The sequence below is a fragment of the Ammospiza caudacuta genome, chromosome 2 (assembly GCF_027887145.1).
Source record: "Ammospiza caudacuta isolate bAmmCau1 chromosome 2, bAmmCau1.pri, whole genome shotgun sequence".
Taxonomy (NCBI): Eukaryota; Metazoa; Chordata; class Aves; order Passeriformes; family Passerellidae; genus Ammospiza; species Ammospiza caudacuta.
The window spans coordinates 4,468,199-4,484,142 of record NC_080594.1 but is presented as its reverse complement, the minus strand read 5'-3'; the positions used below and the strand labels follow the sequence as shown (position 1 = coordinate 4,484,142).

At 42.4% G+C, this 15,944-nt stretch overlaps 1 protein-coding gene across 2 annotated transcripts in view; it reads right to left on the bottom strand.

Annotated features, from left to right (window-relative positions):
* CRYBG3 (crystallin beta-gamma domain containing 3) overlaps positions 1-2,562 on the bottom strand; it is an 81,276-nt gene extending 78,714 nt beyond the window's left edge. For both annotated transcript variants that reach the window (XM_058825710.1, XM_058825711.1), the window contains exon 1: positions 2,405-2,562. In XM_058825710.1, coding sequence (XP_058681693.1) covers positions 2,405-2,505 — 101 coding nt within the window. In that variant the 5' untranslated portion in view covers positions 2,506-2,562. The remainder of the gene's footprint in view (positions 1-2,404) is intronic.
* Between the last annotated feature and the right edge of the window lie 13,382 nt (positions 2,563-15,944).

Sequence of the window (15,944 nt, the reverse complement as noted above, 5' to 3'; positions counted from 1 at the left end):
CCAGCCACCCACCACTGCCTAATTTGCAGGAACAGATAGAGAATGACTTTTGGATGGACAGAGGCTCATTCCTGCATGCTTTTATAACTTAGGAAACCATCACATTCTGCAGAGGCTCCAAGTGTGATGCATGTCTCCAGAGGTCAGTGCGGGCACACAGGGTGTATGTGATGATATACTGCTCCCCCTCTACTTAGGTCTTCGACTTTATTGAAATCCATCAGTAAGCAAAACACCTCCACAGAAAAGTTTTATATACATATATAAAACTTGGTCTGGTTCCAACATATATCCTACCGATAACCTGAAGGGGATTCCATGCCGGTGCACACATTTCTCCCAGCCCTTTACAAGAGCTGCATTCCCCAGCTCGCCCACACACTCCACACCTTCACAACAAGCACGCAGGGCAGCCCTGGTGCCCCCTCCCCGCACTCGGGCTTTGTTCCATCCTGCTGCCCGGCCGAGCCCGCTGAATGAACGCGAGGAGGAACCTGCGGCACTCATCCCAGCCCGGCGCTGGCTAATGTATGCAATTACGCTAATCTGCGAACAAGGCTGCCACTGGAAACCAAATACGGGAACGTCAGCATTCCTGACGAACGTGCCACGCTGCAGCCCGGCACAACAAGGAAAAGCTCCTTAACATACCAAATGGGCCTTGGGATGGCGAGGGCTGCGGGAAGGAGTCACGGCCACGGCCCTCGTGAGGAGCTCAACAACCAGGCCGAGGGGCCAGAGCCTTTGCATATCTGCGCGGAATATCCCAGCTTCCGAATACAGAAAAGGCTCCTGGCTGCAGGAAAAGAAACTGCGATTGGGATAGAGATTAGAGTGCAGCCCGAGTTAAGTGGAGTAGGTCTGCCATGAGTGCTACCTGCGGATCGGCCACGCAGTGCACAAACCGGTCAATGGCATCGCTTTCCTCCTCACCGAGGTGACCGCCAGGCTTTTCTGTTCATCCCACACCACAGCTGGAGGGAGCTGGCAAGGCGTCATCCCATGAAACCTGTGCCATTGCCTCTCCAGATCCAAACCTTCGCCTTGTCCCATATCTTAACCATCCCCACCGGACAAAACAGCCAGGCTATTCCAGCAATTGCAAAGATGGCCTTGATTCAGCAGCCTTGCTCCCAATTTCTTTTTTCCATGAAATAAAAAAGCAACGTTTTCTGCTCATAAAAGACCAGTGGATTCTTGGTGGTGTACTGGCATGTCAAATGCTTACAGTGAAACAAACCCCGCAAAGTTAAAAATCCTCACGGTGCATTTACAAGACTATTGAAGATAGTCAGTGCAAAAGAGCAATAGGCTCTTCTATTTTCCATGATTGCTGAGAATATGCAACTCAATCCTACAGCTTTTCACTGAAAGAACTACTGCGATAGCCACTATCTATCTGATTAAACAGCATTTACTCTGTCAGTTTAAACACAAACCTATGCCCTATACCAAGAATGACTCAGATTAAAACCAACATGTTAAAAGCAAAGAATTAATACTACACCTGAGGAAGTAAGGCCCAGGCAGTTAACACCTTTTCACCACAGAAATATGCTCGTTAACTTGGACCAACAATGAGGCTGCCTGAGAAACTGAAGGAAACTTATCTGCGCTTCTTTCCTAGTTACAGACAGAAATCAGCCACCAGAATGAAAAAAAAGGAAAAAAAAAGGAAGAGGAACACATACACAAGAAGTTTCCAAACCTTTTCATCTTGTAAAGTCTCCCTGCGCTAAAAAAAAATTATTAATAACGAAATTTCCATAAACCACAAATTTTGCATTGAGACTTAAACACATCAGTAATATTTATGTTGCATTAACGCCTGATTTACACCAGTCCCAAAGAAAACTTCCAGCGTGAAAACTGAAAAGGGAAAACAAACAAACAAAGCGCTCAAAGCCCTCAGCGCCCTGCCCTGCTTTCAGTCCCCGAGGAAGGGGCTGCGACCCGGGCCACAGGACGCTGACCGCGGCTGTGCGCGATTCCCAGCAGGTTCCACCGGGGCTCCGCCGAGCCTGGCGGGGCCGGGGGTGCTCGATGCACCTTCCGGGGAGCCCCGGAGTCCCCCTGCCCGGCACCCAGCAGCAGCCGTGCCCGCACGGCAGCGCTGCCCCAGGACAGCCCGCCCTTGCCGGCCGTGGCAGCCGCTGTCAGCCGCGCTCCCAGCCCGCTCCGCAGCTCCCCCGGAGCCGCCGCCGCCCCGCCGCCGTCCCAGGAACCGCCCCCGGGACGCGGGACGCGCGGGCTCCCCGCGGGGAACGCTCGCTTCCTCCCGCTGCCCCGCCGCCCAGCAGTGTCGCAACACGGCCCGGGGCCCCGCTCAGCCCCGCGCCCCCCGTGGCCTCCGGTGTCCCCCGGCCGCGCAGGTGGCACCGCGCCGCCCCCGAGCCCCGCGTACCTGTTCGGCGCCCCCTCGCCGGGTGGGCTCCTAGAGAAGAAGCGAGTGAAAGTGCTGTGCCAGGAGGGGCCGGCCCGCCGCCGGCTGCCCCCGCCGGACATCCCCGGGACCGGACCGGACCGGACGGGACGGGAGACGCCGGCAGCAGCCGCCCGGCACCGAGTGCCGGCGGCGGCGGCAGGCGGGAGGCGGCGAGCGCGTCCCTCCGCCCCGGGGAGGAGCCGCCGCTCCGCGCCCCCGCCCCTGCCCTGCTGCCGGCGGGGCGGGCTGGGCCGGGAGAGCCGCGCTCGGAGGCAGGGGGTGGCTGTGGCAGCGGCGGAGGAGATGGGGGAGCCCCGTGCGCGCCCCGGCAGGCGGGAGGGCCCGGCCCCTGCTCTGCCGAGCGCCCAGGGCCGCCGAGGGGGAAGGCCCGCCGCCCCCGCGCCGGGAGGGTGGCGCGTTGTGTTTGGGTTTGTTGCTTCTTTCTTTTTTAAGTTAATGGGTTATAATAGTGTGAACAAAGAGAAAAGATCAGAGGTAAAAAAAAAAAACCCAAAACAAGACAACAACAAACATCTGAAGAAAAAGGTTAGGCAGCCTTGAAAACCTACAGTCCTGAGTGCAAACGCAGCGCCAGCCTGGTGCGTTGTGAGGGGGCCAGCTTGAAGATCCTGCACTCGTGTGTCCGTGCAAAGTCAGGAACCGGCTCGGCGCTGTCCCGGGCACAGCATCTGTCCCACAGCATCTTGCCCGCTGCCCGGCGCTGTGGATATTGGCATCGAGCGAAGGCACACGGCTGCGGCTGCAGCTCTCCTCTCTCTCTGTCACTTGAGGCTAAGATCAGACCACGCTTGCTGACGAAAAGTGGCTTGGAAGAAAGGAGTTCTCCTGTCTTTCAAAAACTTTACTTCCTAGAAAGGAGTTTGGTTTAGTTTCTTGTTTGGTTTTGTGCTTTTTAATACCAAACCCATCATTTTACTCCTTCCAAGAGTTGTGGCCATGCTTGATTTAACATCAAACTATACCTACAGATGACCTTGTCATTGCAACAGCACAGTGACAAATATGATCCTCATTTTATAGATCGAGGTGATGCACAAAACCTTAATGATTCACTGAGTGTGAGCTGCTGGTAAAATAGACCAGTCTTGACACAAGGATTTTAAATTCAGAACCACGCTTTCTCATCTTTGTGAGCACCTGTGCTGTTCTTTGTGACTGCCTCCACCTTACACCTATCAGCTCCTTTTTGCTTTGTGCCATCCCACAGAACTGTGGAATGGCTTTTGAATATCTCCAACTCCAAGGTCTCTGTGTAACCCATGCCAGTGATGTCCTCTCTTCTATAAGGTGTTTTCCATTTCTTCACCTTAATCCATACCCAAATCTCTTTATTAACCACAATGGTTAAGAGGCAGATATGAAGTTGGTACTCTAGGCCCATCTGCAGAGCAGCAGAAATAAAACAGCTTGGAAAAAAACTTACTGTCTGCTTTTCTGTCATCTTTTTCCTTCCTCAGCTATGAACAAATCTTTAAGAAATGTGCAAACAGCTCTGCTTTGTGTAGTTCAAGTCTCATATAACTTTGATGTGGAATTTAAAAACACAGACACTGCTGGATATTGGACATGCACTTAATTTTTTAAGTAGTCAGAAGAATTGGGACTAGCTGGTTTTATCACAGGTTACAAAAAGTAGCTTTCTCACAGAATAGAAACCAGTCACAAACCTTATTCAGGGGACCAGCACTCAGTACACAAGGCTCTGTCCAGTTTTCAGTGTCCAGACAAGGAGCAGACAGTTCTTTCTGTGATACAGATGCCCCAAGCTTTGCACACAGCCATGACATGTTTAATTCCAGAACAGTATAGAGGAAAACAAGAAGCCACATTTTTAGAGTACCTACACACAGTCGCCAGTTCTCACAGAAATGGCAATTGGGGTTAAAACTGCAAAATGTAACAGCAGCTCTTAATGAAACATCATAGAGGAGACACTCCTTCTGACATTCAAAATAGAAGTAATTAGGCTCCAAAACCAAATTAGAAAAGTGGCCATTTATTAGGACTGCACAAACAGGCTGCAGGGAGGCTTAGGCTCTCCCTGACTGTTTATTACTTTTAATTCTTCTTTGCCACACACAACTCACAGCTTCCCTACCTATTGCTTAAGCAAGATCTAATCCCTGAATAGCAAGGTAGCAAACCTGAATATAATAATTAGCACTTATAAAGCATCCGGTGTCTTCAAAGGATTGAAGCATTAATTAATCCTCTTAATCACCTCAGGATGTAGTTAAGCATAATATGGTGAGTGGTTTGCACACACAGAGGCAGTCAGAACACCTTGCTGCATCCCAAGGCTGTCCACATGTGCCCAGAGGGGCACCACAGGACAGCACGAAACATTCCCAGGGCTCTGCTTGTCCAAGAACAAAGAGCCAACTTAAACAGAAATGCTAATCCCAGACAGTAACGTTTTGTGCTCAAATCTGTTCCTCGTTTCTTCACTGCATCTAAAATCAGAAAATACAGGAACGTACCAAAGGACAGTTCTATTGCAGGCAAATAACAAAAATATCAAAAACTAATCAACATAGTAAAACAGTATCAATATAAAAGATGTACATGGCACAGGTTAGAGAATCCCCTTCTAGTTTTTTTTTGGTACCCTGGAGTAATTGAGTATCACATGACCTAAGAGTAAATAGCTTTGACACATTTAAAATAATAAAAGGGGAAATTTAGCCACCTACACTTCCAGCAAAGGGGGAAAGGGAAGCTTTTACCCAAAGCTGCAGTATCTGCCATGTGGCAGGTGGCCTCACACATTAGCACAGCTGCCAGCACTAACAGCAGCACCAACACGTGCAAGCCAAGACAGATGGGGCAAACAGGTTCCTTTCTGCCTCAGATTAAAGTGCTCACATGTGGCCCACATGAGGCAATAAGGCAACACCAAAGGCAGGCAGAAACCACTAAAACACAGTTGCAGAGGGATAGAATTGCACAGAAGAGGAAAATGTCAAGCAGGGGCTCTCAATACTTTTTTTCAAAATTCATCCTGCCCAGAGTGTCACTTGAATGTCGAGTAAGAGAGGGGAGAGTGCTGTGCCTATTCCACATCCACTTAATTTTTCTGCTGCAATTCTGATTATAATGGCTGTACAGAAGGAAAACCTCCCCCTTCTCCTTGCTGATTTAGAGTGAGCAGATGGTGAAATTTTAATTGTGCTTTTTGTATTTCCTCCTTTTTATGGGTTCTTAAAATCTTGAGTCAAATCTTTTGTTTTGTTTGGATTCCAAAAAGCAAAGCAAATTTCCATCATGCTGTTTTAGGAGGAGCCCTCCTTTCACACCCTTCTTTTAAAACTTTCCTGGTACATTAAAGTAGTAACTAGGGGAGAAATGTAGTCTTAAAACCTCCAAATGAAACATTTTGCCTGCAAGCACATTTCACACAACTATTAAATGAAAACAACATCCTCAGACTGTTTCCATTGCTGGACCACAACAATAATAAGTGCTCTTCTGTTCTGAGATGCAACTCTGTTATGCAAAAACAACTTCAGTTTTCCATTTCATACATGTTAATCCATTTATCTATCAAAATATTTTATAGAGCTGTGCTACTTTTTCTTGTTAATAAACTCTTCCATTTTTCAGGCTCTTACAGAACATGTCTGCAGGTAGATGTGGCATAAATAGCAACAGTATTTTAAAAATGAACAGGCCCTTAGCTATCTTTTTCCTTTTCAGTCTATAATCTATTATGGCAAGAATTTTAATAGGTGCCATGAGACCATGAATTAATAAATACACATAAAGGAGTCATGGTGTGTAATATTTCCTAGCCATTTTTCACAATGTTAGTTGTCCAGATGTTGAAAGAAATAGAGATGACTCAAATCTCTAATCTATACTTTAAAATGAAGGTGACCAACAGAATGGAAGAGTTGGGTGTTGGCTATTTTATTACACAGATGAAGGATGTCAGCAAGGATTTCTAGGATTATTTTCTATCTAGCCATGACCTCCCGCTGTAAAGTATGTGCTGTGCAGCTTCCAGCAATCCTCATCCTTGAACTGTAAACACACAGTTCCTCCATATGATTTACTGAAAATGGTTTAAAAGTCAGCCACGTGGTCAGCTGCTCCTGTTCAAATGCCTTCATGTCTGGAGAAGACAGCTGGAAATGACTCATGGGGTTAAACAGCAGCTTCTGAGACCCATAACTGTGTTCTTTATTTATCTAAATTTTTTTAAGATTTATCTAAATCTTTTGGGTAAGATTTATACACCGTGCTACCTATGATCAAAGTTCAGTCTAGGAATTAAAATCTTTAAATCATCTTTTTGGAAAGCTTCTCTTGTTTGTTTTCCACTCTGTTTTTCACTTGTAAATTTGTGACATCTACACCTACCCAGTAGCAAAAGTGCTAAAAGGGGAAACTAACTGTGAAGTACAAAAAAAGAAACCACCAACCCACCTACAGAATCTTTTTTAAAGCAGACTTTTGCTGCACCTGGGCATGGAACAAAAAGCACTCAGAAGGCTCATACTGTGCTGGGATGTATGTACATAATTCCAAAAGATTTGACAACTTTCAGCTGATTAGCACAGCTTGTCTGGGAGGCTCCCAAGATATTTTTGACAGCACCTCATATCAATTAAACTTGTGTGAATTGAAAATAAAGATTAAGCTCACTTGTCCTCTTACCAAGTTAATGCCTGCAAACCACCCTACCCTAACTAGAGCTGAGCAAAGTCTGCACTTCATGTAATGAGCTCTCTGTAAAACCATCCTGCTCCGAGTCTGCTCACCTGCTAAGACAATCTGTCTATTCACCATCAGCCTTCCACAAAAATTATGGTTAAATAAAGTGCTTCAGCTTAAAGCTGATTTCTTCCAAATTCTAACATATATTTTAAATAGTGTAAAAAGCAGAACAAATAATTCAATATTCATAAGAATGCAAGAATTTTCAAAAGAGGTATCTTACATGCAAATAAAAGAAATCCATGACATACATTACCAGCTGCTTATGCATTGTAATTAATTTAACACTTTTCCACCTAGAATGTCTTTTGAATATCAGATGTGTGGTTAAAAATGAATATACACCTTTCTAATACACCTTTTATACACCTTTTAACCTACAAATATACACACTTTCAAATATAAAATCAAATTACTATTCTAATGGGCTTACCGTATTTCCATGCACGTATATAAAAGTACATTTTTAAATTTGCAGCTTACTAGGCAGTTTTAAATTTTTGTGCAAGCCTATGTACAGTAAATTTAGGCCTCTGGAAAGCAGACTTGCCTTTCGTAACTGCCTTTCAAAGATTTCCTAAAATAAGTCCCTGGACCCCAAGGCTTCCTAGAACCACTGACTGCAGACACACCAATGCTGCCCCTTGTCTTTCCTGCTGGATTTCACAACACTGAATATTTTTTAACCCAATGTTCTGGACTCTTTATCAAAATATTATTTAAAATGTGTGAAAATTAGAATGTATATATGTAAAGTAATTCCTTAGCACATTCATACTGAGCATGTGTGTAAGCACATTCCAAAAGGAATAATCATCTTTAGTGTCTGGAGTGCAAAATATTCTGTTTATAAAAATGACTCTAAGTACACCAGTCTCTAACAAGGAGAATTCTTATGGATTCAGCCAAACAGGATCATAAAAGCTTTTGGCTGCTAATGTTGCAGAATCCCATCTGCTTTCATGGAACAACTTATTTTCCTCTCCATTTAAGCTCTCAGTAAGAAATTACAAAAAGAAAAAAAAGAAAAAAAAAGAGAGAGAGAAAAAAAAGAAGAGACCTATTCTTATGTATGCAAATTATATCCATAAGTTATTCCAAACAGGGAGAAAATACTTCAATCTTATTACAGAACAAACAGAAAAACAGAGTCTAATTCTTGGCACACAAGCTCCACATAACAGTAAACAGTCTGTGTAACACACAGCAAAATGGTAAAAAAGAAATGTCAAGGGCCAAGTTTGTAAGAATTCCAGTAATCATTGATCAGACTTTGCCAGGTTAGCTGGGTAAGTAACAGCATAACTGACCCCCCACACTCTCATTTATTTTATGGTTTTTTTTTTTTTTTTTCCTTTTTAAGCCCAACACAAGAAAACCTTTAACAGAGGAAAGAAGATTTCTTTTAATACCCCAGAACAAAAATTCTGAGTAATCCATGTTTCCTCACTCAAGCATTCATTGTTATTAAAGTCAAGGCAGAAAAGCTTTTCCAGCAAAGTAAATGCCATCACAAGGAAACATCTGGCTAATGGGCCTATAAGCCTGCAACAGTCTTTTTATCTGATGTTGTTCTTTAGAAATATTTTCTGTATTTAATGCACAGCTCCAGTCCAATAAAATATGACTAAGAAGACTAAAGGGGGTTTCCCTACAATGGAAGATGGTATTTAGAGAATGCATTTAGCATAGTTCATAAACAGTAGAGGTACTCTATGTTTTTCAATTTTCAGGGTGTGCTGAACTGCTGCTGAAAACAAAGACTCACATTATCTCTGTGGTAAATCAATTCTCTGGATAAAGCTGTCAATTTTTCTTTATATTAGGAACTCATTGAAGTATTTCTATTTAGTCTGATGCCAGTATCAGATCACCTGTCATTCCCTTCACAACTCAGGCATTGCTACAGCCTTTAAGAAGTCACACAGATGGTTTGTATTCTGCATAAATTAAGGACTTAAATGCATTACCTGACATGATGACAGAACACACACCTCAAGGAAAGCATGAGACTTATCATCCACAAAAAGAGGGGGTTTTAATGCTTTTTAAATCATTGCATGACAGAGTAGACAGAGAAATAAGTAGTACTTTAACATTTACGGAATGAGTGAAAAGGAAATTTGGTACTTAAAATTATTCCTACAACCTGAACGACTTGATTTTGCCTACATGTCTTAATTTCCAGGAACTGTAAAGTTACAACACAGCTTTATTATATTATATGTACCTATAATAATAGTGGTAAATCAGCATTGAAGTGGCTGTTCTACAATTGCTTTCTAACATAATAGTGATTGATCTTATTTTATAATGGTACCAATGAAAGAAATAGTAAGACTCAAATCTTACCTGCAAAATACAGCAATACTTCCTAACCACTAAGATTGGATTAGTTTGTAGATCAATTTGGCCTGCTTTGAAACTGCTGCCAAAATTTTTTAGAGCATGAACTTGCTCTTGATTTAAAGCTCAGCAGAGGACTTAAAAAACGATTATGCATGGGTTCTAGGCATCTCAGCACAGAGTAACACTTCCCTGTTGAAAACTCCCTAAGGATGTAAAAGACCACCTGAAAAGGGAATAAAACCAAGTATTACAAGAGAAAAGTAACAACTTTCCCAGCAGAAATATTCCGCCCTTGAAAAGAAACCCTTCACCAGTCCTTACTTCTCTAAAGAAAGAATTAATGACTTGCCAACAACATCACCTCACAGACAGAAAAGTTAAATTGGGTCCAAGATGCTTTTGTGTAATCCACTGATGATGTAATACATGATGAACAAAATCCTTGGAATATTGTTATCACTGAAAACAACACCCACTTTCTGGTTCATTGATTCCATTTGTTACTCATTACACCAATTTTTAAACACTTTTTTCCTTTTCACTTTATGCCAATAAATGTTGGTGGATAAGCTTAAAACAAAGAGAGATTTACTTGTAGAGTGATGGTTTAAGCAAAAAAAAAAACAAAAAAAGATTGCCAAGTTCTTTTCCTAGTAACACCTTTAAACCTGTGTGATCATAAATACAGATGATGGCAAGGACAGCAGTGACACCTGACAGACAAGTCTTTTATTATTGACATAAAGATTTTAATATTTATTATTATTTACTCATGAATGCCTGTTTTTTCAGAAGTGACATTATGCCATTTCCTTCAGGTTGGAAGTGTTACCCCTTAATCCCTGTCTAATAGTTATATCCTGTATTTGTGGAATTAGCTTTCCAAGTTTATTCTAAGTGAAGCACACTATAAACTTGTATTTTTCCTAAATATTTCCCTGGCATTATTCCTGGGGAACCTTGGCTTGTGGAGACCTCTTGCCAAGTTCTGCTATTCTTTCACATGGTTCCAACCCCATGGTTTGAAAACCTTGGGATTGTTTCCCTCTTAGCTTTGTACAGGCATGCCTCCACTCGTGCATTAATTCAGGTCAGGAGGGTATTTTAAAGATAATCCTCACCAGCAGTGCTTTTGTTTACACGGCAGAGTTGGCTGGGAGGTCACAAACTGATTCTTTCTGGATCAAACTGCATCTCAAAGTCAAGAGTGCACAGCGTGCTCCAAGCACTGAGAAGCCCTTGGAAAGGCTCAGGCTGAGGGAAACTGAGGCCACACACATTAGGACATCAGGCTCTCAGCACCAGCTCTCTCTGCTCTGTAAAAGCAGTTGGATGGGGCTGCTCTCATTAGTCTGTATCACCAAGCACCCACTTCAATCATTCGTCACGGTCACCTCACTGAGCATCATGAGGCTTGAGCTTCTTTAATATTCACTAGCATGATTCCAGCCCAAAGAAATTTCCTCCACACATCCCAATTTCCTTGATTTTTTAAATCTTTCCTTCCCTTTATTGAGAACTATTAGGCAACTCCTCAGCAAACTAAATTTGGTTCAGTAACTATTTTGCTAGGCCTTCAATCTACTTACTGATCTTCAAAGACAACATTGTTTGCCAAAAGCCTGCCTAGCATGAAGTTGCTAAATTTACACTTCCTTTACTACACAAGTTACTCTGTTCTTCAAAGGTGCTCCCTGAATCCCAGAGAAATTACAAACACCCCCTTTTGAGCTGGTGCCTGAGTAATATGATTGTAATACAATTAAATTCATCTCCTGGGAAACAGTTTGGAGAACACAACATCATTTAATGGTAGACAGACATTAAGAGCCTAGCTTTCATTTCAAGGATTTATTTTGAAAAACAGTAGTGGGAGGGGGCTTCATGCTGTCATTAAGAGAGTGGGAAAAGCAAACTCGGCTGATTTGCATGGTGAGATCCTGACATGCACTGAAGGAGAACAGTACATTATCACGTACATGCTGTACTTGTGAGAGCAAGAATTTCATATGGCCAGGAAAATTCCACCAATTAAGTGGTAAATCCAACTGGCTGAACAGTGGCAAATTAATTACAAAGTGCTGGTTCACACAAACACAGATGCTTCCCTGATGTAACTTACTGCGACAGGAGCTACAGAGCCTTGAACTAAAGGATGGTTACAAAATATTACAAAAACACTTGGCATTTGTTACAAGAGAGCATTTAAAGCTCTGAACTCTGATTAGCTATTACACACAATATTAGTTTTGCATAGTAACAGCGCATTTTTAAATTTAAGCAGTGAAAAATAAGAAAAAAGGATTAAGGCATATAAAATTAATCCTTGAAAGCAAACTTTCCTGACCCTTCTGAAAGAGGAGAGTTGTAGACTCTCTTGGTAGTACTGTTTTTTGCCTTTTTAGTGCTGTTTTCTGTGACCTTCTCTCATTATCTATTTTGTTAATCAAAAAAACCCACCCAAAACCAAAACAACAGGGAAAGGAGCTGCAAAGTTTCACTAGCAGAATACTTTTAAATAAATTTAAAAGAATCAGACCAAAAAGTTGAGGATCAAGATTTGTAAGGATTTCTGCAAAACGGGACAAGGCAGGTCAGAAAAAAACAAAATAAATGGACGACAAGAATTAATCATAAAAAGAGTCATTTTCCAACCAAGTAAAACTGTAAAAACAAGTAAAACTTGAGGTAAACAAACAAAAATTCCCCCCAGCCCTACCCCATTTGAGATTAAACACCATTTCTTGGCTTAATAAATGTTTGCTTTTAAGGACAAGCATTTTGAATCAGCATTACTTTTACTTCTTATTACCAACAAAATGATATTTCCTACTTAAAGCTCCTAAGAGATAAGCTGCTTTCCAAAACAGTTGCACAGCTGTTTTACAGAAGCTCTCAAGTGCAACGTTACCATTCCACGTATTACCACATCAGAATTCCTGTCTGCAGACAACTAAGCTGAGCTGTTATGTCTGGTCTTTTACAGCAGCTTATCTTTCATATTAGTAAATAAAACACCCCGAGGAAATTACAGTTAGAGGGCTGAGATTAAAAGGAGGCTCCATCACATTTACATGCTCACACTTAGAGCTGCACTTGCTTCATGTGGAATTGCCCAGGAGTGCTGAGGCCACGCAGGCTCCCAGCACAGCTGCAAGCAGTAGTTAAACACAAGGTTCCCATGGACTGGTGCTCTCAGAGAGGCACAGCTAGGAAAATCAGGATTTACACATTTACCTGATAGCCCCTTCCTCAGTAAAGAGACCTAGAAGGCAACACTTTGTATGTGAAAACAACTGCACCATATTTCAGCTAAAAATGCTAGTCTTCAGCCTGACCAGGCATCTTTAAGGGAAATTAATAAATATGTAGGTGGGCAGCATTCATAGAAGCAACAGCACAAAACACTGAGTGGGGTGTAAAGACCAAATTCCCTGAGTCACTTTTGGTCACTCTACTGCCCTTCAAGTTATCACATAATGCACACACCTACAGTAACATGGATCAAAAAAAATGAATATTCCCTTGTCTGCTTTGTTCCTCAGGCACAAAGAACTTGTCAATGCCAACTGTCTTGGAGCACCCAGAGAGAACTCATTCGTTACTCTAACATCCTACATGTAATGGGAGAATGGCATGGAAGTCTGACAGCCACAAAAACCAACTCCAAGGCAGCCTTTTTGCACACATCCACGAGGATTTTGTACAATATATGATCCTTGTACCAAATTCAGCATTTTTAGAGCAACTCGGGGCTCCAGCACCTGTGGATGTTAGTGACTTATGCCTGTACACCAAGGTGGGAAGGAGAGAGGAACATGCAGAGATGCCCTCAGGAGGTTTTACATTCACAGAATGATCACAAATGTTCTAAAAGTAAGACATAACTAATGGTTGAAGCAGTAATAAGGAGGGGGAAATAAAAATCCAGCATTTTTCTACTAGAACTGTTCCCATTTCCATTCCTTTCAACAAGTCTTCGTTCAGATCAGTGGCCCCTTAGGGGAGGAACAGAACTGTTTGTTCACTGCAGAACAAAATCAAACACCAAAAAATCAAGAAGGGAACAATAAAAAAGTACAAACCTAACTGCTGTTTTCAAAAAGCACTTCCTAACCAAATGAGAAAAAAAAAAAAATTAGAGTATTTCCCTTGGATTTGCAGATGGAACAACAAAGCAGTAGGTTCAAACAGCTTCCCATGACAGTAAAGGCAATCCACAAGATAAACATAGCACTTGATGTAATTTAAAATAAACAAAAATAATCAGAAAACCATCAAGATCCATACCATTCAAGGAAGTCAGAAATGCAGACAAATTCTATGTAAGAACTTAAATTTTCTTTGGTAGAAAAGAAACTGTTAACTTAAAACTAAATGTTTCATTTGAATAAGACATATAAGTGATCCACAATAATTACAAAATACTTACACACAGCAAAACAGTTTTACAAGTATTACTTTCAAGAGAATAGTTTTAGATTAGATATTGAGAAGAAATTCTTTGTGGAGAGCGTGGTGAGGCACTGGCAGTGATTGCCCAAGGAATTTGCAGTGTTCTCACCCCTGGAATTGTTCAAGGCCAGGCTGGATGGAGCTCTGAGCAACCTGGTCTGGTGGAAGATGTCCCTTGTCCAAGCAAGGCAGGAGCTGGAACTCAATGATGTTTAAGGTCCCTTCCAACCCTACTATATTATCCAAAGCAACGTAAACCCAAAAATTATCTGCCCACAAATCAGGGGAAAACTTCTCAGAATGATATATTACTACTGTTCCTCCTTTGTATTTGATTTTTGTATAGACACTTAGATTCAGAGTTGACAAAAGGCCAATAGTGTCACAGAAAGGGACATGAAAATACTTCCATGACAAACTGAACTGTAGGAGCCACAGTATCCTGTAAGAAAGATTTCTTACAGTGAGATTTTGTTTTGGCAAAGCAGGGGAGTTAAATTTAACTATTTAATAACTGAGAGCACATGACAGTTCTCCCATTTCAGCTCCCTTTGCTCCAAATACTCCTCTATGAGGTGAGGCCTAGAAGGCATGCTGACAGAACATTTATGTGTCTTTTATGCTAATGGGCGTGGGGGGAGCTTTTGCAAGAGCTGCACATTACATCTCCCACAGGAATCAGGGAATCACTGAGTGAAATGGAGTCTTCAGCACTGCCAGGGTCAGCCTGCTCCTTCCTGAAGTGGCAGAACAAAAATAAAGTTCATAATTTTTTACCTATGGTACACTTTGGAACCAGAAAGTTTATTAAATTTATTTTTGGAAGTAAAACAGTCTTTATACACAAGAGAATTATATAACACATTTCATAATAATGATCTAGTAAACCAGTGAGCTGTCCCTTAACTGTGTTTCTGACATGACATGACAACATGAAGTTCCACCTGGACATGAGAAGAGCTTTCCTGTGCAGTGACCATGCACTGGAACAGATTGTCCAGAGAGGCTGTGGAGTCCCCCTCACTGGGGATATTCCAGAGCCACCTGGATGCAATCCTGTGCCACGTGCTCTGGATGGTCCTGCCTGAGCAGGGAGGTTGGGCCCTTCCAGTGTAACCCATCCTGTGATTCACATGCTCCTCAAGTGTTGGTTTCTCGGCTGTTTAGGTGGCCTGGAAAGGCCCAGGGATGGCCTTGAAGAGCCGACACTTCAAAGGACGAGAAGAGACTTCAGATCTTTTCTCGGTCTCGGTGTTTATTAATTGTTTATCTAAAAGATTTTCTTTCGGCCCGACAGAGGTCTGCACAGCAAGTCAGCCATGGGCACACTGAGAGCCCCCGGGCGGTCACTTATCTTTATACCCGAAGTTACGTGTACAATATTTATCATTTTTCCCCAATACCTTTTACCCTTATTAACCAGTGCACTTTTAGTAATAACCAATCCCACAGTGCCACCATCACCACAGAAGATGGAGGCCAAGAAGAAGAAGAAGAAGAAGAGGACACGCCCCAATTCCTCCATCTTACTTCTTTAGACCCCCCTGTACCAAAATCCTAAACCCTGTGTCTCACACTCTAACTAACTTATCCCTTCACCATACACCCAGTGAAACCTTCCCAGTCCTCATACAGGCGTCGTCTCCTGTGCAGGATCAAAGTGCAGCCACCAGACACTTCTGGCAACATTCCAGGACTCCCGAGCCCCCCCAAGGGTGGTCTCGGTCACTCTGCACCTCCATCCTGAGGTGCTGAGATCCCACACTCAAGTATCTGGAAGAGAAGTCTAGTGGATTAGGTAGTGTAAAAAATATATGCAATTAATAAAAAAACCCCTTGGCAACAGAGATACCATTTTATTACATATACAGTGCTATATCCACTTGAATATGGATAAACAAATTCCAAATGAAATTAATAGAAAACCAGAAATCTCTAGGATGTAAAGACCATTAATGAGCATATTGAAGTTAAA